General features: G+C 36.1%; 1 protein-coding gene across 3 annotated transcripts in view; it reads left to right on the forward strand.

Moving 5' to 3' along the window:
• myo16 (myosin XVI) overlaps nt 1-25109 on the forward strand; it is a 154578-nt gene that overhangs the window by 108794 nt on the left and 20675 nt on the right. For all 3 annotated transcript variants that reach the window (XM_015364436.2, XM_015364435.2, XM_006639256.3), the window contains exons 27-32: nt 1050-1255; nt 7553-7655; nt 16237-16333; nt 18142-18388; nt 21291-21598; nt 22055-23230. In XM_015364436.2, the coding sequence (XP_015219922.2) occupies nt 1050-1255; nt 7553-7655; nt 16237-16333; nt 18142-18388; nt 21291-21598; nt 22055-23230 (2137 nt within the window). The remainder of the gene's footprint in view (nt 1-1049; nt 1256-7552; nt 7656-16236; nt 16334-18141; nt 18389-21290; nt 21599-22054; nt 23231-25109) is intronic.

Here is a 25109-nt window from a genome sequence, read left to right on the forward strand (position 1 = left end):
CATGAATATACTACAACTGAAATTAGTCATGACTGACTCCATAGTAATGTCACTCCCATTGATCTGACTCAGACATACTTCTATTGCAAATGTGGATAGAAGTGAGATATTACGTGACAGTCCTTCTCATCGGACAGAATTTCTTGGTAAGGAATCAAATAAAGTCATGTATTTAATTCATAAAACAAATCAATATTATAGTTATTGTAATACATCACTATCAAATATGATAAAAATCAAATTCCTTTGAATTTGTTCTCGTTCACTTGTTTTGGCACCAACACCTTCAAGTAGCTTTCTTTGTCTGAAAGCACAGTGCTTGGGTGGGCAGGTATGTCAAGAGCTTCTTCTTAAAATAACTCAAGCTTTATAGTAGTGTTTGTTAGGTGATATCATCTTTATTTCTCTGCCAAATTCACATCAAGTAGTGCAAGACACTTTTGGAGCTTCATCCATTTCCCTGACTGCTCCTGTCTCAAGCTTCATTGATGGGCTACAGAAAGTAAGAGTTTTTGCAAGTTCACAGCTGGAACCGAAAGAAAATATAATACATGTACATTTGTATAGTGCTCCTTGTGAATGACATCTCTGAGTGCTACAAAATAATAGAACATTTCAAAAACCATTATCCCTTTAAACACAATTAAACTTAGAAGACGTTTTCCCACCTTTGTAATGTATTACTATCTTCATTTTAGACCTAACCTCCATTATTTTATTTACACAGAACTGGATTGCTCATTTGAGTTGTAGTTCTGATTTTCATTACAGTTCCAATATTGAAATGAGTAAGCTTGGAATATTAACAAACCTCAGCTGATCCAATCAGTTTAAAGTAACTGAGTCACTTAACAGGAAATCCAAAATCATATTTTTACAGGTCAGATTTCAAAGCATTCAGAAGGGGTGTTTAAAATGTTTACTTGTCTTGGGGAAAAAAGTAGGCAATTAACAGAATTTCAAAAATAAAGTTAAACATTTTGAAAATGCATGACACTTGGTTTCAGAGCTTTGAAGACTAAATAATCCTGGTGTTTTTTTTCTCCTAGAACTCAATCGCTGATATCATTAGCAAGCTGCAAAACTGCACTCCACATTTCATACAGTGCATCAAACCTAACAACACCAAACAACCAGATGCATTTGACAACTCCTATGTGTCCGCTCAACTGCAATACATTGGTGTACTGGATATGGTGAAGATGATACACTATGGCTATACTGTGATACTTCCCTTTTCTAGTTTCCTTGAAAGGTAAGATTTTGAAGAATAATTTTTTTTTTTTTTTTTTTAGGAACAAACTGTTAGAGAAAGTTATAATTTACTCTTCTAAAGAGGGCTTGTTAAAAAGAACATGAAAGACCTAGAGCTTGCTCTGCACCTGATTGAAGCATTTTGCTTTGAATTTAAAGTAATGCTGCAGGATCATTTTGAATGTTCATTCACTAGTATCTGCTTTCAAGATTTAATCTGAATGATAGGGATTATAAGACTTGCACACAATTTCTCTGTCATGTCACCCTAACCTAAAATTCTGAAGCACAATGTAGACCAAGTATTAAGTACCTCTGAATGTAATTTCTCTTTTTTGTGGTTCTCTGGAGGAGGGGGGGTAGGTTTAGTGTGCTGAACTTCAAAGGTTTTGAGCAAAATGGCTTTAAAGTACTCCAGCACAAGCTTCTCTTAAATGCAGCAAATTATACTGCATGTCACAGTGACTTACTTGGATGGATAAAAAGCTACATTCTTAAATATTCCATGATAACATGTAATAAAGAGCAATAAAAAATGTTGATCCTGAATTAATTTTTCATTTTGTATTAAGAATAGATATAACAGGTCATGTTCTTTAAAATGCTTTGTGAGAATAAATATTAACCTGTGATAACTGTTAGTCTTTTGTAGTCTCAGACCACAATGCCTTTTGCTTTAATTAAAATTAAAGACATTATATATTACTGTAAAGAATATTCCTCTGAAAAATAGAATTGTTTGGATATAACTTTATAAATTAATCAGAGTGATTAATCAAAAAGCAAATTGGGGAAGTTCTTTCTATTAAAAGTCATGCTCTTTATACCTACTTTGATGCACAGAATGTAAAGCTCAAGTTTTTCCAGAGTATTTGTGATTAATCCTTTAGTAAATTCAATATTACATTATAACCCAGAGCCACAATATTGTTCCAAATAAACTCTTTTTACCACAGTATAAAATGTTAATATTCTTTCCAAATGAAGAAAAGTATGACTCACCCAAAAATAATAAAGAGATTTTATTAAATAAAATAGCTCAATGAAGTAACAAGTAAAGTGCATAATTCATTTTTGGTATACAAAATGTAATCTGTCTTCATTTGTCTAAAGCTCTGTGGGTTAAAAAAAAGTATTATTTCACCTTTTAAATTCAGCATAGTGTTGAATAAAATGATTTCGTCTTTAGGAAAAATGGCTCCACAAGTAGATTTTACATTTGAAAACTAAAAAGTTACCTTTTTAAAAAGCAACCCATTAAATATATATACATGGTAAAATAAGCCAATTATAAATATTACATTAAAATACATGACTGATTGGTGTTCTTATGGTATGCACAAAGTCAGGGGTTGGTTGTTGTACAGTAGCAATCTGAAATTAAATAATATAGGATTTAATTATTACTATATTGTCAGCATAAAAGGGAGTTAGATGTGAAAGTAAAACAAACAACCAGGCAATAATTCGGTTATCTAACTTTTGAAGAGAATGGTACATGCTGAAAGATGAAGGAAAATGTCTGAACTAGTTTGGTATTTACAGGTAGGACTATACAGTAGGTCAGCGTTTAATCATTGTGAAAATATTCCAAAAATATCAGGTGGTGCTGGAAAACTAGTAATTCATCTTGTTACTTTGTTGTTTGTTCCAAACACCCACACTATACTAGAAAGAGTCTTTGAAAAGAATTACCCAGATAAGCTACTAAAATCCTTTTCTGAGATCTTTTAATAAATGGCTGCGGATGGATATGATTCTGGGGGCAGTTGTGTTAGTAGCCTTAAAACAAAAAACTTATGTCAAATTACTTCACATTTCTGTCATTACCACCTGTTTTTCTTTGGATCTTAAATTCTATTTACTTCTATACAGCAGACATATAAAGTATACATACGAATAAACTTTTCAGTGGGAATTCAATTTGTATTATAATATTTTTGTTAGTAACAAAGGTGTGAAGATTAGGAGAAAACCTTGCGTTTTTCCCTCACTTTGTGAAAACTTCTTCTTATTTTAAATATTGGTTTAGGCTAAACATTCAAATTCAGGCTTTGAACGTGGAGTTAGGTCTTAGAGGCAAGCAAAATCCTAAAATGAATTACAAAGGACTTCTGTTCACCCTTTCACTGGTGAAGTGACATCTAGATTTGCATCTTCAGTTGGAGATAATAAAAGGGAAAGAGGGTGCCTTAAATTAAATAGCTGAAGAAACTGAACACATGTGTATATACTAGTTATCCTAGCTTTAAATAGCTTTAAACACCTTAAACTTCCTTTGTGTTTTGTATCTTTATGGTTCTAAGCCATGTTTTTTTTACTAGCTCAAGGACAAAGGAAAGCTCTTTTTATCAGGTCTACAAACTATTTTTTATTTCAGCTGAGTAATAAATGGAATTTGACTACATCTGGGTGACCCCTAAATTTAGGAACTTCCTTTTATTTTGCATCCGACCCACGACACCTAGCAATTCTAAATGATTCTAGGACCCTTCTTCCCCTGCCTCAGGTTCTTTTATCTTCCAGAACCAATATACCCACTGACCAGACAAGACTGCATTGCTTAAGTGCCCTTTTTATTTTCTAGTTATTGCAACACCCTGTCTATCCAACATCCTGGACCCATGACATAAACATCCAACATCCTGGACCCATGACATCTCCGAGGGGCGCACAATCCAGACAAGCAGTAGTACTCCATGGACCCCAGTTACTAGAACACATGTCCCAAAATAATGCAATCCCACAATTCTGTCCTCTGAGTACCTCCTTTGGTGATTCCTGGCCATCTTCCTTAGTTCTGAGTGTCCTGAACAATGTGTTCCTGGTGTTCCCCCTTCTACCTTGTATGTTTCTGAGTCCAGTCCCTGGTGTTCAAGTCAAATCCTCTACTGTTTCCAACTACTGCAATCTCTCTCGCAATCCTCCCTAATCCAAGGTTATGAGTTGTCTGACTGGAGCTTTTTTATTTTGTTCAAAGCCCCTTTAACCAGATTTCAAATTTCCTCTCGGCTGGCCAATCCCACTCAGTGGGGGTTTGCCAGTGGCTCAGTCAGGTGCAGGTAGTCTAGTTGGTGGCAGGAGGAAAGCTGGTGAAACAATATAGGTTGTTTGAGAGCTGTCAGATCTCAGATTTCAAGGTGTCGTTGTGGCCTATCACTCTTTTGTTTCATTTCCTGTCCCTCTTTGCCTAAGGTCTGGTCCATTACCACCAGACACCTCCATATTACGTTTATTAAGAAACTGATCAAACACTGTATTCCTGCATCCTTGTTAATTGCCTCTTGTCCCACTGTGTGCGTTTGACGTCTTTGATTTTGGAGAGGAAACACACATAAAAAGACATAAAAACAAAAATACTGACACAATCACTGGCCATTACATGCCAACTCAATCACAGCCCATAATCCTTCTCCCTTCTTCCTGTTGGCACACTGTGACATACGCAGTACACGTTTTTCAGATCCCTGCTAACTGACTAATAAAGACAATCCATCAACGCTTCAGGGCTGTGAATTTCCAGGATAACAGATGCACATCCTCCTCTAGATATTTTGATGTCTCATGCCTGCTTTATACTATGATATCCACAGTTTAATTAAACTATCATTTTCCCTTTACATGTTCGGAGGTATTTTTTCTAATGTTAAGAAATGTTTGTGTTGCTGTTTATGGAGGACAAAATGTGTAACATTTGTTTATAGGATTCCATAGTTAATATTATAACAGTCAACATCCAGCATCAGACCAGACTAAGGAAGGAATTGTAATGTAAATCCCCTTTTTAGAGGTTGTTTTAAATTCATATTGATTTGCATTGCCTTTGTATGTGCTCCCAGGAGGTGACCTATAATTTAGTATGCTATTCATCATTCTGCAGGCATATTGTGAGGACCTAAAACCCCTACATAGTTACATTGGAAGCAGACAGTAATACTCTGAGATTAAAAGAACAATATCACATAGCTTAGCCTTTCCCACTAGAGTGTTTTTTATTTGTGTCAGTTACCTTTCAGACCTCGGTTTAAGATTTAACCAACCATACTGTACCTCTCACAACAAATAACTAATACTGTTTTTATACTACCTCTGTGACAATGTGGTAAAAAGGCCTAGAGATTTTCATGTATTCTAAAATGTGTATAAGTCCAGCAAAAAAGACGTATTTGTTTATAGAAATCGTTTCACTGTATATCACATGCTACTGAGATATTTCAAAATCTGAGATCACAGTTTACTCTGCCCAACTGTAACACAAGATTTGATGTAACTGAATACCTTTGTGACAAATTGCTTGTCTGCATGAGGAACAACCAAAAGTAACATGCTGATCTGGTGGTTGTTTTCTTGTTCAGATTCAATAGGGAAGCATTCTTATGGTCTATATGTAATTGGTATAATGTATTGGTACCCCATATTTGACTTTATTTCCTCCTCTAAAGTTCTAAATTACTATTTGCAGGACACATAACTTCCACTACTATATACCTGTAGGTTAACAATAGTTATTAAACATTGCAAATGACTAAATAACATTGTTGGCTATGAAGGGTGTCAATATGTACATTAATGCTCATGTCACCTAGAACTAAACAACAATATAGAAGCTTTGAAGTAAGTGCTTATGAGTACCAACAATTCTCCAAATTGGCCCATTACAAATGATCATCACATGTCTATAAATCATCTTATGTTCATCTTCATCTTTCAGTAACTAGAAAATGTTTGTTCTACTCTCTTGAGGCAGCAGTCTACTCTAAATAACTTTTTGAATCAGTAAAGGGAAATCCAATAATCAGGTTTATTCCATTCACGCTGTTGTTCATGCCTGAAGAAGGCTTCACAGCCAAAACATTGTGTCTCTTTTCTTTTCAGCATGGAATGAACGTTTACTTGTTCGTTTACAGCCTACACATACAGATTGAGCTACCTACTTGAACAAAATCAAATCATTGTTTTTTTCTCTTTTTAGTTTCTTAAATGGTTTTTACCGTACTTGAATTAGCCAGTCAGAAATGAATTGTTTAATATTTTTTGAGGTCACACACAGCACTGGGGACCTGTGTTCATTTCCAGAGCTGGGGTGCTATCTGCATGGAGTGTAAATGCTCTCCCTGTGTTCACATTTCCTCCCACAGACCAAAGACCTACTGGTGGGTTAACTGGCTTCTGGGAAAAATCATATTTCCTATACATGATGGTGTTCACTGAAAACTGTAGCTAATTACAGAACAAAAGGAGGATTCGTGGTATTAGGTTTCACAAGAAAAACATGCATACATTTAAAAAGCCCCAAGAAAGTCCTGATTAAGTAATTTGGAATTATATGGAATGTAAAGCAGTTTTTAGCACATTGCCTCAAGGACCTTAATGAAAAGAACCATTTGTCAAATTAAATTCCAATAAATACATAACCCAATTAGTGCTTGATCTCCCAGTATGCCTTCAATACCTTACTGTTGGACCTGCAATGGAATAAATGTTTTAATAAATCAGCTACTCTTTCCAGTCCCCTGCCTGTGCCCATCACCTGCTTAAAATCATCCCTCGTCTTGCTGGGCTGATATGGTTTTCACCTTCCACCATTCAGACATTCAGATGTGACACCAGCATCTGATTGACTTTTAACCTTTTTTTTAAGAGATCATCTTTGGAAGCATATTGTGTCAGAATAGTTTCATTGGGATATTATATATAAACAAATCGCAAATCACAGAAATATAATGGGTGTGAAGATTTCAATAGGACCATATTCCATCCATCCATTTCCCAACTGCATCATCTAATTGAGACTCTTGGGGCAGCCGGAGCCTATCCCGCCAAGCAACAGGCACAAGGCAGGATACACCCTGGGAAGAATGCCAGTCCATTGCAGGGCACACAAGCACACACACTCACACCAGCCAATTAACCCACCAGTATGTCTTTGGATTGTTTGAGGAAACTGGAGAACCCAGAGGAAACCTATGTGAACATGGGAAGAACATACAAACTCCACTCAGACAGCATCCCAACAGGGCAGCACAGCAATTCTAGGCACTGTGCCACCATGACAGGACCCTATTTTAACCATTATTATTATTTGATGTAGTACTATTTGTTACTGTTATATAACATGTTTTAGAAACATTATGAGGTGGCAATTTAAAACAAGTGAACTCAGATTAGTGAATCTATTAAGCTTGGACCTCTCCTTAGTTGCTTGGTTATGTTTGTTTACCATGAAACATTTATGAGAACACACAAGAAGGCTAAAAATAAATATTATACTATATGTCCATCCCTTCTTGCCTTTAAGATACAAGGATTTGGCCAAAACATTGGTCGGAGACAAGACGAAGGTATCACCTGAAGAGAAGTGCCGCCACATTCTCCAATATTGCAAACTTCAGGGGTGGCAGGTAGGTGAAATTCGACATTCTTTCTTACAATGTTTGCCAGAATCAAGACACCTTAAATACATCTAGAGGCATTCTTCTGATCATCTTTGAAGAGTACAATAAACTTACTCTTGTTTGTAAGAGTTTTACCCCAGTGTTTTACCCCAGTGGCCTGGGTAAATTTCACCTCAGGCTTATACAATCTACCTAAAGGGTTTCAATTAGTGAAGCCATTTTTCACTTGTCCAGGCTCTGCACTTCATGGGTGAAAGAAGTGGGTCCTCCCCTATGTCTTTAATATTACTTTATTAACCCTTCACAATTTCTTGCATTAGGAATTATTTTTCTGCATACCCCAGCTTGCTCTCCATGAGACACACAGACAGGGAGAGAGCCTGGGGTCAGAGCACAGGGTCTGCCATTGTACAGCACCCCTGGAGCAGTTGGGGGTTAAGGGCCTTGCTCAGGAGCCCAACAGAGTAGGATTCCTCTGCCGGCTGCAGGATTTGAACCGGCAACCTTCTAGCCACAGCCACAGAGCCACCGCTCTGCCCAAGTGCATTGAGATCTTTTGGGATGAAATGCACTATACAACCACAATGAATGAATGAAGTCTTTTTAAAATTAATTGGAGCAGTTCAATTTCATCCCTCTTAAAATCGAGCTGCTGTCATAACTATGACTGTAGTTTCCAGAGATGAGAACCAAAATTAATATGTAAGATTTTTCTCACTCATTTTTGCCTATATAAGATAAGATCACTTTATTAGCCATATACAATTTCTTGCATTAGGAATTTGTCTTTTTGCATACCCCAGCTTGCTCTCCATGAGACACACAGACAGGGAGAGAGCCTGGGGTCAGAGTGCAGGGTCTGCCATCGTACAGCAACCCTGGAGGGGTTGGGGGTAAGGGCCTTGCTCAGGGGCCCACCAGAGTAAGATTCCTCTGCCATCTGTGGGATTTGAACCAGTAACTTTCTAGCCACAGGTGCAGATTCTTAGCCAGAGAGCCACCACTCCGCCCTGATATTCACTATACATTATATACTATAATATCTATCACTATACTGTATATACAGTATATATATACAGCACAGTACTATATCACTATATCCATATTCAATCAGTCTAACAAGAAATAGTTTTCAGGGTTATAGGATTTTAAGAGCATGCAGTTGTTGTGAATAATGAGAATGAATATTAATCAGCTCTTACCATTTCACAACAATGGGAGATGGAAGTGTGTACTGAGACGTACAATTCTACTTTAGGAATATAAAAATACAAAGTTAGAAGCCAAAGATGGATAATGACAAGAGCTAAGCATCATAAGTTGCAAATAAAAACCAATGTTCACTTAATTGCACATACAGTGCATACAACTAACTGCTATTCATGAACAGATGTTTTTACTTTACAGCAAATAGGGTCAACTTTGTCATTGTAGATGAAGATGCCCCAAAATAAACAATAGTCTTTATTTGCTTAGCATTATCAGTACCAGGTTCTATATACTGCTTTTTTACAGCAATCTGTGACTTTAACATAAACATAAAATCATTGTTTTAATTATTTGTTTTAAATAAACAATTCTGAATTTTGGAGGGAACCATTTTCTTATACTTAGAATTACTTTAGCATTATGACATCTTTCATATAAAATATAAGACTATGGTAGTTTTTGCTTTTTCAGTAATAAGGAATATCTCATAGTTTTGAAATTAATATAACAATACATGCCATTTGACTGGTTTTCTTTTACCAAATATTTCCATGGGGCAATTCAAAACAACTGACAGTTCAAAATTCTGCTTGGAAGAACAGTCTACATTTACAAGTCACGAAAGCCTCTACACTTTATAATCGTTCCTGAATCTGAATGTTAATGGATTTAAATCTAAATGAAAAACAGTGTGAAAAGCTACAGTATATGGTCCTATAAGCAACAATCATCACTCTTGAACTCAGCCAGGAACCCTTATGACATTAACCTTTTACATTTTTGTTATATCTACTTAAGTGCAATAAAATTCTCTGTAAAGTAATTCCAGATTCATAAGAATTACAGTACCTGTGTCTTTATGTTCTACCACTTTGAAAATGATGGGGCAGTAAAAAAGATCTGACTTCTTTCACTTTCTCTTTTTGTGTCCTGTTTGAGGAACAAAGCTAATATGTCTGAATTGAATCAACTTGTGTAGTAACAGTACTTAAAATGCTAAACAGCAATAATCCTTAGTTTAGATTAAACCAGATCTACACACCGCTCTGCCACATGATTGCATTGACCACAGGTCAATCCTCTTTGGTGTTCAGGATCTAATGATAACCAGAAACTGAATAGCTGCTGTACATGTGAATTCAATATTGTGCTTAAAGAGCATTAATCATGTGTACACTTCAAGACTTAGCCCCTAACACAAGTAAGCATCTTTTACTAATAATTGTAATTGTTTAAAGAAATTAACTGTTAGTCCTATACTTTACTGAAGATGTTTCAATAAGGAAGAACAATACTTTTCAAATTCCAATTTAAGATATATTATTTGAAGTACTGCGGGTGAAGTATAAATTTAGTATATAAGAGAACTATAAACAGGGGGGTCCCCATTTAACGTCCTGAATGGGAACCGTAAAATGGGTTTAAAAGCAAATCTACGCCACCAATTATTTCCAATAAAACATCATGGAAACAGGGGTACGTTCACATTCTCTGTGTTTAAACAGAATGATTACTGTAATGACCCATTAAGGTGAACACTTAAATGTAATTTAGCCTTGTTTGAAATGTTTAGAATTTGAACAATGAAAATTAACAATGAATGAAAGAAAGAACTTGTGTAAGAGGGAGATTTTGTGAGAAGAAAAGCTGGGAGTATTTGTGTGAGAGCGTATAGTACTACATAAGGTTACATTAAATACTGTACACATGATAAATAAGGACATGTAATACTGTATACAGTAATTACATTTTAACTGACTTAGCAACCTAGTCTGCGGTTATCGACTTGTTCTGGTTTCTAGAGGACATAAAGTCAGAACATAGAAAAGACGTGAAAATTATATAAACATCTCAAACACATACTGTACAATGACAGTATATATCTATAATGATTTTTAGATCATACAAAAGCAGTTTTGCAACAGATTCACAGGAAATTTGACATTTTATACTTTGTTTATCTTTTAGATTTACCTCCATGATCAAAAAAGCCTGTGGCGTAAAAACAGGGAGGTGTTAAGTGGGGACTCCTGTAATGTACAAGGCTTACCTACAAATTTAGGCAATAAAGTTTGTTTTGAAATTATTTTTAACGCTCCTTGAACCAACAATTGTGCACTTTTACCCCGAATGACTCAGGTAACACTTGAATTGTAAGAGACCACTGCTACTACTTAAATTTAAACTTCAGTCATTTAAAATGAGTTTAATCTTGAAATATTAAATAGTTATGTAAGGAAAGTATTATGAAAAGATCCTTTATTGAGAATTGACGAGCTCCAATCAAAAGTGGAATTTATTGCGTATTAAAGTTTAGTGTAAGTATTGTGAGATATACATTATTATGCAGCAGGGTACTCTTTCAATGATTTGAACATTGGACGAAAGGATTTATGAACCTGAAAGTGATAATATTGTACATGCATGTGCACATTATTTCAAGAACAGAGATCACACATTTTTGCATGTAATCATTGGCTTTTCATTTCTTATATATACAGTAGGTATATGTAAAAAAAGGTGAACATTTTCTCCATTTACTGATGTCAACAGAAAGTCTAAGATCCCACAGTCTGATGACGTTATTTGGCTTCTGGGAAAATTGACATTAGTTTCAGTGTGGGCATGGCCATGTCTGTCTGTGCACTGTGATGGACTGGTGTCCCATCCAGGTTGTATCCTGCCTTGCGCCCCATTGCTTCCCAGTGTAGGCTCCTGGAATTGAATGAAGTGGTAACAAAATGGATGGATTGTAATACCCTAGCCCTGATCCATCATTGGAGTTGTAAGAGTCCTTAATGCGGTGTGTTGGCTCTGTGGCTAAGGATCTGCGCCTGTGGCTGGAAGGTTTCTGGTTTGAATCCTGCGGCCGGCAGAGGAATCCTACTTCAATGGGCCCCTGAGCAAGGCCCTTCACCCCAACTGTTCCAGGGGTGCCGTATAAATGGCTGACCCCAAGCTTCTCCCCCTGTCTGTCTGTCTCATGGAGAGCAACTTCAGGTGTGCAAAAAAGACAAATTCCTAATACAAAAAATTGTATATGGCCAATAAAGTGATCTTATCTTAATCTGAGTAATCTGAATACCTGTTTAGAAGTGACAAATTCTTGCTCATCACGGCAAGCACTCATCAGCAGAATTAATTCCTCCTCTGCTGTTTTCAGTGATAAATAGTTCTTTTGTTTATTTTTGCATGGATGTCATGAGGAAATCACAGATTCTCCCACAGTGCTAATTTCATAGTTTTCTTCTTTGCATATTCAAAAAAGGGAACAGGATTTCACAGCTAGATCTGCACTCCTTCCCTTCTGCCAGAGTATGATCTAACACTGCCTACATTACACCCACTTTCCTCCTTCACACCTGACTCAGTGCTACTGCATTCTTACCCTCTGCAGCCCACAGGAATGACACAGACAGAACTCTCGAGCAGTTGACATGCTCATGTTGGCTTGACTGGGAAAAAAACGTTGAGTTGAGGGTTGATGCATGTAGGGGGAATAATAGCATCATCAAAAGATCTGACATTTTCATTCCTCAGGCATATCAGATCGTGTGGATTCATTGTGTAACACACAATGCAACACAAAACAGATTTTCCTTAATTTTTCTCGAGCACTCAGAGCTTCCCTCGCAAAAAATTACTATAAGGCTGTCATTTATTTTTAATACACATTGTAAGAGAAAGTAGTTCGTAGTTAAGTAAAGCTGACAGGATTCAGTATTTAGCATGAGGGATCTGCAATTTGCTACTAAAACTAAAACCAGCTTGTTTGTTTTTTGTGAACAAATTATTTAATTTGAAAATAACAAATGTAAGTACTGAACAAAAAAATAAAAGCATTTCCCATATCTTGCAAAATCCACTCTTTCTATCCAACCTGCCAGAGTACCCTCTGAATAGCTATTATTTTCTTTCATGTGTAGTTGCATACTGTATCTTCAATGCAGCTTTTTTTAATAATCCAGGGGAGCAACATATGTAAGAAGTAACCAGACAATTAAAAATAGCATTTTTATTTGAAAGAAATGGTTAAAGCAGAAATAATTAAGGTATCGCTGCACTTTCACATAAGCATAAATGGATGTAGTTATACCAAATTATAGCTATTGAAAAATTAAGTACATTTATTTAGAAACACAGGACACACAAGACAATCAACCAGCAGCTAGAGCAGATGAGTAGAGACAATGAGAGAGATATTTAAGACTCTGCACCTCACATTTTAATAGAGACTATTACTCCTCAGAGCAGATATTACCAGCCAACTTCATTAAACTGCTTACTGCTTTCTTCCTTCCTTTATCACTCTGTATGCCTTGCGTAGTTTCATTCACACTGGTCTAGAAGTGGCCCCTGTGCAAATAATAATGCAGAGGTTTGCTATACTTTAAATTTAAGTCAATAATCCAATTAATTTAACAAGCTTTGCACTGCTTGCAGAACCAGAGAAAGAATTCAGTTACCAATTAAATTAAGATGAGCATTTAAAAAAAATAGGGAATTATACCAGGAGTTATTAAAAAATACAACAGATACCATTGATTTAATTAATTATTTGACCTGATTTTAATGCTTCTCTATATATGTCAACTTAGTAAAAACATCCAAATTACTTGTGAGCTAAGGACATCATAGTCATCCTACTGTAAACCACATACTGTAAACCACATACATTCCACAGACATTAGTTCAACTGAGTCACCTTCGTGTCAAGCAAAGAAAAGAAGCAAAGAAAAAAGATTTATTTTCTTCACTTGTATTAGATACATATTCACAAACCTACTGCAAAATCATGGGAAGGGAATTTTATATTTCCTTTGGCCACATTGTTCAATCACTTTTAAATAGATACAGTACATTCAGAAACTGGCAGTCACATTCCGGATGCTACAAGACAAACAGATGGGAAGACATTAGTGTATTAAAAGTGTGTTTTACTGGGTAACAGTAAATAAATTCATATACTTTATACGTTTTTATAAGTATTAAATTCATCAGTGACTCCAGCATCTATGTTAGACATTTTTGCTGCTATTTCATTCTATTCTACCCTGATTCTGAACTGACATATATCCATTTCAATATGTTGTGCATCACATAGGCGATGGGGAAAACATACTGTACTCCTATAGGGTAATGCATATGATTGTATATCCATCTGAGTGGTCCTATATATAATATTCACTTCCTATTGTTTATAGTAGTGTAATTTAAAGCTTGCTGCTATAGCATAACACAAAATAGTGAAGTCAAAAACCTGTTTTGTATGTGAGCTATGTAGCAAAACCATTGAACTAAATTATCCTAAAAAGGATTGTGTAAAACAAATTTCTTTCAGTTATAGAAAATTGCTTTGAAGTATCTTTCAGTTTTAAAAAATTTTGAATACGGAGAGCTGCACACATGTATTGACTTTTAAACAGACATCTATTTTAATTTAACAAAACCTTTTCTGTGTTTTCATCAGTTTAAACAGAAGTCGATATAAAATTATAACTCACTTGGTTTGCTACAACACAAACACGAGGGATAACCATAATTAATTTGAATAACATACTTTTCACAAAATGAGTCCTGAACAACTTGAATGTCTAATTACAACAGAGGCCTTTCTTCATAATCATTTGCATATGTACCAAATAAAGCCCGTTTAATTTCAGAGCCAGAGTAGCTGAGATTTGTATAGGAATCAAGCAAAAGGAAAGTTCAGTTACTATAATAGTTGATTTATGAGAGAGATGCCTATTAACAAAAAAACATTAGGCAAAACATTTAAAAGCAAATTGTTTAATGCCACTACTGAAATTATTCATATGAGCATATTTGGGGATAAATTGTATGTTAACCCATGTTTTAGGCACTTAACATGTATCACCGGATTTCATATATAGTGTAAAGTTTTGTCTTTGTGTAGACGATCTTTTGAGGTGCAATTTTAAAACTTCCAATCCGTTTTAGTCACATCATAAAGTTTCAATATTGTGTTACAGAGTGTGATGTGCGATGTCCACTAAACTGACTACATTAGATCATTTGCCTGACTTTTCAAGAAGTGGAGTGGAGAGAAAAACGTCGAACTGAAAAAAATATTTTTTCCTACTGTTACAAGTGTTGCTTGCAAAACATAGCACCTCCAAACCAGTGAGAAAATGGTCAATTAGGACATTCTGGGATTTCTTCTCAAACCCTTTGTGGGATTAAATCCATTGAAGTGGAAGCCCCCTTACGTCACTGTAGCACACATGCATCACCTTCCCTACACCAAGTCTGAGGCCTTTACTGTCAATTATTCTTAATTTCTATTCCTTAGACTTAATAGGAGCATGCCTTTGCTCTCACACAGCTCTCAGACCATTGGATGCCTTTTTAAACAAAGTCAAGGGAATAATTAAAGGCTTTGGGCTTTCTGCAGGAATGTGCAAATGGAGTAACAGCTTGACTGATTTACAGTTCAGCAGAACACAGAGAGCACAACACATCTGAATTACAATGCACAAAAAAAGTTTTTGGAAAGTGTTAATTTTTAGGATAGGTATTCATCTGATTTGGTGTCCTGGACTGTGATTCTTAGTGTGTCAATTAACTATTCCTACTGGATGAATTAAATAAATAAGGGATTGAAAGATAGCTAAATTAAACGTTGGATTCATCTTTTGCCAAACCTTTGTAGTGAATTAAATCCTGTGATGAACTTTATGGTGGCTTAGACAAACTGAAGACAGTTTTAACTAATTCCACAGAAAACAGCCTTTCTGATCATTAGTGCAGTACGTTATCTGCTTGCACTTTTCAAGCCCTTGCTTTTGTTACTGTTTTTATATGTTTGAAGTGTATGTTTTAAAACATGATTCAGATTTAATCAGGTTTTGAACAGCAAGACAAATATTACTCTACCCTTTTATTTTTAAAAGAAATGTAAAATCTCTATTCATAACTAGCTAGAAACCACATACAGTATGATATTAACAAGAATATTGTGTATGGAATTTGAATAATTCTGAATAATTCTGAAAAAAATACAACAAAAATATCTATTCTAAATTTACTCTAGACTGAAACAAATGGAGATCCTCACATAGTTGGTAAATATGAAAGGCTCTCCATATTTTGTGTTCATAATGCACTAGCACTATTTTTTTCATGTGAAACAGCATTTGTAAAAAATTGGTTATTAGATTAAATATTAGAGCAATTTGATAGTGTGTCAAAAGTCTATTAATTAGTAGCATATCAAAGAAAAAAGTAAACTTCTTTAATGTTCTTCTGGTACCTAAGATTACAAAAGACATTTGTGCCAGTTACACTTACTTACTGACCACTGGTGATCCAAAATTTTTTGCTCCTTATTGCTCCTCCTGCTGCTTTTCATATCTAGATGGGCCATAGCAAAGTGTTCCTGAAATACTGGCAAGCTGATCATCTTAATGACTATTGCTTTCAACTGCAGAAGAAGATTATAACCTGTCAGAAAGGTAACTATTACTTTGTACTTTTTCTTGCTAACACAGCTATAATTTGTATTAACTAGAAAAGATCCTCTGCAATTAGACACCATTCAGTGAGTGAATAACACTTGTTGTACTTATTTACATATTTTTTCATCTTTTATTAGTTGTATTGTTGACATAAACCTGCTTGTAAGCTTAATAGAAATACAATTAATTGGATTGCTTTTAACTGTAAGTTAACAGTAGGAGGAAAACCTATATTCATATATTGTATCTCCATATACTGTATAGACTGGATAATTCCATGCATACTTTTATTAGATTGCATGCTTTGTTATTAACAGAAGGGAAGGGGTTGTAATGTTGCTTAAAGCCATTTATGCTTCAAATGACATCAGCAGTTATGTTGGCCAGAACACAGAATCATTCATCTTCACTTTTAATTTCACAAGAGACAACAACATCCAAGAATTGGATGCTTTGTGAATGTTTGGATTATTTAGCAGGATAAGTTAGTCCTAACCTGTTTAAATTTGATTCCATCATGATTAGACTACTGTAATGCCTTTCTAATAGGTATAACTTCTAAGATACTACATTGGCTTCAGTATGTTTGGAATTCTGTGGACCAAATATTAACTAAAAGGGTTCTGCATTAGCACAGAACTAAGTCCTTTCATAGCTTATACTGGCTCTATGTGAAAATTTTAGTGGCCTTTAAGGTTCTTATTTTCACATATAAGGCACTAAATGGTCTAGCTTCATATTATTTTAAGGACTTAGTGCTTAAGTACAGTCCTTCTCTTTACCTTAGACTCTTGCCTTCTTCTTCTGTTGAAGATCAAGCTCTGCAAAAAGGGTGACTGTTTTTATTCCTTTTGTGCACCATGTGTATGGTATTCATTGCACAAATTCATTAATCTGTGAAAGTGAACAATTAAAACACCAAAAGATTTTCAGTTAATTATTCCTCATTTGAAGTGTCTTCAACGTCATGTAAGAAATCAGTTAATCAATTCAAATACTAAACACCTTAAAGATTTTTGTGTGTGGTTCAGAAATGCTTATATCCATTTTACAACTAATCAGTAATAACTTTAGGAACACTACAGTCTATGTTAAGACTTGTAGATTAGAGATCAAATAAATGGATCGAATCCAGAAACTGAAGAAATATAAAAGTACTGAAAGAGCCAATGATAATATCATGGTGCACATGGCAGTGAATTCAATTCAGCAAACAAAGATGAATATTATTACAAGCAAAGCAAACAGTTTGCCTGGGAGTTCACCATATGAGACATCATCATTGTTTGCAGATACAACTGTTGTAAGCCTACTCCCATCTTTCATGAATGCCATATTTGAGTAATTTTCCTATAGGTTTCTGTATGTTCACCTACAGTTCTGAGAGGTCTGAATTTACTCTCCCAATGTCAAAACCATGGGGAGAGATAAAAGTGGCCCTGAGACATGTTCATATACTAAAATCTCACTTTTATTTGTTCTTTCAAACACAAAATATAAAAATGCATAAACTAAAACATTTATGTATATAAATACGTAAAAATGTCTGAACCCTGAAACAGAATTTGACAATTAAAAATGTATACAATTTTTGGTAGCCAAAAATATGCAAATAAAGTCTGAGCATGTGGAGCTGATTTATAGTGTCCCTGCATTTTCTCTCTTTATGGATATTGATTGGTCATACCCACATTGCCATGTTCATAGATGAATGCACACTAATATTTAGTTTTGCATTATTGACTGATCATATCTCTGGTTGGGCTCTTATATTTTTGGACTGTATTTTTATTCCATCATGGCAGTTGTAAGAGGGTTTCTTGCACGCCAGAGGCTTCTGCAGAAAATGAGCATCAGACAGCAAGAGGTCAGTTCTGTGCAAGGCTTCCTACAACATATGGAAGACAGGGGGCAGAAAGCATATGATGGCCTCGTTATCCAGAATGCTTCCGACATTGCTCGAGAGAATGATCGCCTGAGGAATGAAGTGAATGAGAAACAGTCCAAGGAAAAACAGGAAAGCCGGGGGATGGAGGAGGAAACAATGAGAAGGTAAAGCAAATGCTTTGGGAAGTGTCTGTTGACAGTAGGTGATGTAGGAGTTCTTTTAAGACCCAGATCTTGAACATGCATATTGTTTTTCTATCTACATTTACGTCCCTGAAAATATTTGATGAGCATTTACCTTGAAGTTGAGCTTTAATTTAGCTTTAATTTCAGCATTTTATCGAGTCTGCATCTACAGAAAAGTTTGAGTGGGGAGCTGCGTCAGTGTATACACTGCAAAGGAACAATTAGATGTTAATTCCACACACCTGATGAAGGGTCTACAAACTAAAACATTGTTGTTTTTCTTGTGTTTCAGATTGGAATTAACCTCTACTTGTTCCTTTTAAATCTATTTTCAGCTGTTTGTCAATATCTAATAAAGATTAAATGAGCTGACGAATACAGAGAGTATATTTAGTACTTTGGCTTTAACTGACCTGGCAGAAGACGTGATGGCACTGACCCTTGCCTAGCTCTGTCACACTGCCACTCCCCCCTGTACTTACAGTATGAGGTATGAGCCAGGGAGAAATGCTGCAATGGAGGGGAGCTCAAAAGGCTGTGCAATACTGCAGTGTTCAGGTGGGGAGCTGCGTTCAGTGAGCTTTTATGCACAGGGAAGCAGAAGAGCATTAGAATTTGTCCGCCATCCAAACGTCTGTCCAACAACACCATTAAGTACAATATTTTGTCAATGCACCAATGAACTATGTGAGAAAAATTATACGCCGAGAGCTTCAGGTCCCTCTTGTTTTATTTTTGAGGGAACACCACTTGAATATCATGAGTCTTTTAAACATATAATGAAAAGGCTAATGTTCTTCTATCTGAATACATGGCTACTGCACACTGAGTACCTGTGATAGCCCATACATTTTAAACCTACTGTACCTTTTCAACTATGTAAGTTTGATTTGCAAATGATTTGTTGTCCTGTATAAGGATATGTAATCTTTACACAAACAGTTATAGCCTTTCAAGTTATGTCAATGTTAGTTTGCAGGCTTAAAAGTGACTAATCCAGTAAAACTCTGTCATTTTGTGCATTATGTAACTTTGCAATCTGCAGCCTGCAGTCTACCAGTTTAACATGAAACTGTGTTGTTCACCAGCTGTGGCCAGACATTTCTGATAAGTGAAAAATAAACACTGCCAAAGCAATTGGAAGGGCCAGTACCCACAGAACTTGAAGAATTTGATCTCTCTGGATATGACAATGGGACAGACATACAGTCATACCTAAGGAAAATTGTGCTTAGAAAATGAGAGAAAGCGAATTGCAGTATATTATGGGAGAGAACCTATGTATATTGTATCTTATACGCAAACATATCATTTGAAAACATTTCAATTTGTAAACTCAAATAAATCCCCACCTGTCTGCAATGTGCAGTTTTAAAAGCATAGTTTACTTTTAAACAGTTAAAAGCTTTGTTCCTAAGAAACATGGAAGTAAATTTGCAGTTTTAGGTTGAGAGATCTGTTTCAGAATCAGAAATGTGTACCAAAAGTATACCAAAACATCCTGTTTCTACACCACTGTACAGGAAAAGTCATTCAACATAGTAAATGTGATTGCATACTTCTGGAGGTACAAATAATTTAATCGTTTTATTTTATTTGTTTTCCTTGGTGAGCGTTTCTAGAGAATTCTGGCTGTAAAACCTTTTGTGTCTGGTTGTTATTCTCCTGTGAGATTTCTCCATGCTATTGTCAATTGTGTCTAGGCTGATACTGCTGGAGGCTCCCATCTCCTTTCAGGAAGAAGCTATTGATCTAAGAGGCAGACAAAGAATCCTACTGTTCCTCTAATTTGTGTGTGTATGTGTGTTTGCATGTTGGGCAGGAAGGAAGGGGTGTTATTGTAATGTACTGTGCTTGTTGTGCTGTGTGTCAGTGTGGGTTTCCAATATTTTATTCTGAAAATAGCTCAAAAAGTTCAAGTTTATCTGATTTTTCATTGCTTGTATTGCTCTTTATTACATCTACATAAAAAATCTACATGTTTCTAAATTCCATGTTTCTACTGCACAAAACTAAATCAGGTACAAATACAATCCAATAAATAGTCTTACAAAACACTTCGGGACATCAGACACCACACTACTTAAGGTAACAGTGGTAACTCTAGTCACTATTTTTGGATCAAGTTAATTAGCTTGGAATTACTCCCAATTATGTCGGAGAGAAGCTTCTTCCTGCTCATGAGACTATAATTAAACACAATAGCAGAAAACAAATCACCTGCTGGGTCCAAAGGTTTCAAATTTATTGTTTTTTTTTTGCAGCACTGATATATGGTGATATGGGCTACATTTGTGTGCTGATAAAAATGCCAACCTATACTTGAATATTACCCTACACATACCGCTAAAAACAATCAAACACCCGTGTCTAATTCTTATTCTATTCCTATCCATAGCTCTAAACTACAAAATAATAGAAATAAAGAGTTACAAACCTTAGAACATACATTTAGCCTATAGGATATAATGCAAGCTGTATAAACCCTAATTTAGAGGAAGCTTGATGGAAGCCAGAGATGGTGAGAGAGTAAGGGACACATATCGGATTAAAGCGTATCAGATTCTATTATGAAAAACTGTAGATTATCATTTATTATCTGGTATAAGTAGGGATTAATGCAATAAAATAGGCACTTTGTTATTTTTTTGTATTAGTTACTTTATGGTTACAACTTTTGTTAATATTTGTTATCTTGTGGCATCTTACCAGGATATATAGAAACAGTCCAGTTGGTCATTGCCCGTTATAAGGTATGGTTGTGCTTTGTGTTGTGGTGGATCTTTGCAAAAACAAGGAAAAGAAAACTTCATTATGTTGGCGTGAACAATCTCATTGTTGCAATTTGAATAATGCTTCTGGGTATCATGTTATCTCACAGAGCTGGAGACAAGTATGGAAAGGTCAATGAAGGCAGCTCTGGGGGATGCCGAACACCAAAGCACTTTCATTACACCTCTGTGCCAGTCCCTATGGTTATGGACGATTTGGTCCATTCCACCACCGGGTCTTCAATCAAGTCCCCTTCCTTGCAATCAGTGTTCAGCATGGACGACTGCAGCTGCCTGCCATCACCACGGAAACAGCCTCCTCCCAAACCAAAGAGGGACCCCAACACCAGGCTCAGTGCTTCATATGAAGCAGTTAGTGCCTGCTTATCAGCTGCTTCTCAAGAAACATCCTGTGAAGGTTAGACCAAGCTATGAACTCCTAAACCTTCTCAGTAAATAGCAAAATCATACTTCTGACCTTTCTGTCGACCTTTTTCTGCAGGAGAGGACAGTGGAATATTCTTGTGATTTTTTTTATAACAAAGTCTACCAATTTCTAATATACACTGCATTTGCACAAAGTTCAGTTAAAGCATAATGTGTATTTTCTTTCTTTTGCACTGCTCCAAATACTCCTACTGAAAGTTTTCCTCTTTCAAAAATATATTTAGACCAACCTCTCAGACGCCAACAGATTTTGTGACCTGTACTATTCTCCTTTCAGATTGTTGTGCTTTAAACTGTAATCTTGCCATTCTTTTCTACTGCCATAAAACATTTTTGGTATAAAAGAGAAACTGTTTCGCATGTAGAGTTTAGTTCATGTGGTTCTCTTTAATCAATGTTTTTTCTTCTTTTTTATTTTTAATTGCAGCTCTTTCAAAACCAAGACCTCATAGTGACGACTACAGCACAATGAAGAAGATTCCTCCACCAAAGCCTAAAAGAAGCCCTAACACAAAACTGAGTGGTTCCTATGAGGAGATATCAGGTCCCAGACCAGCAGAAATTAAGCTGTCTTGTTTTGCTAAAGGAGGACATTGTATTGGAATGATTCAACGGGCAGCTTCAGCTGATGGGCCTCAGTATGGTGCACTCAGTCTGTACAGTTCCCAGGAGGAGGAAGAGGGTGTTTATATTGAGATGGTTGGAAATGCCAGAGCCATGAGTCTACCAGAAGTGGATAGTGCTGAGCAGGGGGAGTCTGTCTATGAAGAAATGAAATATTTTCTGCCTGAAGAAGGCACATCTGCTAAGATAAATTTGGCAAAATCCGAGGGGTCTCCTCTGCAGCTTCACGAGAACAAAAAACTTTTCATAGTTGAACAGTTGCACTCTGGTCCTGGAGGCAAAACATACTGCAAGGACTGTACCTGTGACATTCCACCACCTTTCCCCAACTTACTCCCTCACCGGCCTCCTCTGCTAGTTTTTCCTCCAACTCCTGTTACTTGTTCTCCTGCTTCTGATGAATCACCCCTCACACCCATAGAGGTGAAAAAGCTCCCAGTTTTAGAAACAAACCTGAACTATTCTGGGCAGTCTGAAGGCTCAAGTCCACTGTCTCCTCAGTTTGCTCGACAGCAAAAAACAGAAAGTGAGAGACCTTCTTCGCCAAATCTCTCGGTTTTTAATATGCCTGACAAATCTACCCCTCCCCCAACTCCTCCTCCTCTTCTGCCTCCTCCCCCATCACTGCCTCCCCCCTATCGACCTCCCTCTCATTTCCCTTTTCCACCTGATGCCAGTATCCTGGCCTTAGCTAAAACAGCATCGGTTTCAAACTCAGACTCTTCAAAGGTACCTCAAAAGCCAGGCTACTGTCTCTCAGAAGCCCCTTCAGGCTCCGCCAAACCCCCTTATTCTCCAGTAAAGATGCCAAGGACAGAACACAGGAAATCACATTCTTGTTCCTCTTCCCCACTCCCATTCAACCCTGCCAACTCCAGACCCCTGACCAGCCCACTTGATGAACTGAACACACTCTTCAGCTCAGGGAGAAGCCTCCTGAGAAAGTCAGCTGCCGGACGGAAAATAAGAGAGCCTGAAAGTGAGTCGGTACACACAATATTCTGAAAGTATGATTCTGCTGTGTAGAAGGAATATATGACACACTTGCAAGTAAGGCGTGGTTTCTAATGTAGACATATAGAATCACAAAAAGCTTGGTTTAAAATTCATTTAAACATACAGTTGAATTTGGCATCTCTGTTTTGTCCTTTGTGTGGTTTAAACAAAAATAAGTAACATATTTCTTTTACAGTACTTAATAAATATGAGTTTAAGTATTTCTGTTTACTTGCATGAACAAATTTGTTACGAGTGTATAAAGTCATATTATTGTTGTTAGTTTTAAAATAGAGACGATTTATACCAAGAAACTCCAGTATTTGTCCTCCAAGGTCACAATCTATTCCTTTTAAATTATCAACAACTTCAGTAGAAAAGTGTTAATTGGATAAATTTAACCCTTTCCCTCTGGTCCGTTGCTGCTGATGACTTAAATAGACCTAGAAAAACTCCTTAATTGAGGCCCGCTGGGATTGAAATTGGGGACTCTAGATAACAAGTCTTGACTTATGTTTCTTAAGTTTCTAAATTTCTGCTAAACAATTAAGATACAGCAGTGTTTGGAGAAATACACATTATGATAATTCTATCCCAATTCCTGATGTGTAAATCAACAAATCTAATTAAAAACACGCTTTTGTCATTCAGTGCATTCAGTGAGAGATTTCCTGAATGGTGGTGGCTCTTTTGCAGTTTAATCTGCAATTGTGCAACACCAGATGACCATATGGGTTTTGTCACATCAAAATACACACTTCAAGGATAGGCTTTAGGGGTTTAGGTTTGGCTTAAGTCCAATGTGAAGGTTAAATATGAGCTGGAACCCAAACTTCACTCTGATGGCTGTCAAATGCAAGCCTCAAACGCATTTTTCATATCTGGCAGCTCATGTAAGCATCCTATTAACTGTTACAAATCTATGTACGACTTTTGCACAGTTTATTAAGACCTTCTATGTATTTTTTTTGCAAAGAAGAAAAAAGTCCCTTGAAAGGCCTTCCTCTAAAATACAATGCATCTCTTTTTTCCAGTCTTCTAGCAGGAGATTTTTAGTCAAGGCTATGCCTCAGTAGTGGACTATCTGAGAAAATACTTATGGTAGTCACATTGATTTTATAAAGACAATCAAACAAAGTTCATTCTTGCACTCCACCACCATAGGCTATGCTGAAATTGAGTCTAGGGTCACCAATGAGAAACTCAAGAGAAAGAAAACAGAGAAAAGATCAGGTTTGGTATTGAAGTAGGAGTACTCTTATGCTAAATATCTTAAAACCCCATAGTTTTATATAACTATGAGATAAATATGGACTCATGCCTTTGCTGTTGGGGGACAAAAATATACCTTGATAACTTAAAATGGCTATATTGGTATAGCAAATTTTCTTTATCAAAAAGTCAGTTTTAATGAATAAGATTAAACCCTAACCCTAACCCTAACCCTCCTTCTGGAGGCAACCACTGTCACTGTTAATAAACAAAATTCTAATAAGAACCATTTATTCTACAAACATCCATGATCAAAGTGCTCATCAAAGAAATATTATAACATTTACAAAGGAAACTGTAAAACAAAAATAGTACAAGTCTTCATTTGAAAGAGATTAGGTTTTAACACATGATGCCCTGACGCAGTGTTTTGGATCTGTTCTGTCCTAATGGATTATGATTGTCTTTATATTGTCAGTTCATGCTTCTGTCTGCAGACAGCAGTAAATGCTTATTAATGTGGTTTTGATATCAGGAAATATGCTACCAAATTAAGTTTTTAATACTGAGAAGTTCAGAGAGATTTGTTTATTGGTAGGGCTATGTCAAAGGGTCACTGTGTTGAACACAGGGTCATTCTAAATTGTAAT

Source organism: Lepisosteus oculatus, chromosome 15, assembly GCF_040954835.1.
Source record: "Lepisosteus oculatus isolate fLepOcu1 chromosome 15, fLepOcu1.hap2, whole genome shotgun sequence".
Lineage (NCBI taxonomy): Eukaryota > Metazoa > Chordata > Actinopteri > Semionotiformes > Lepisosteidae > Lepisosteus > Lepisosteus oculatus.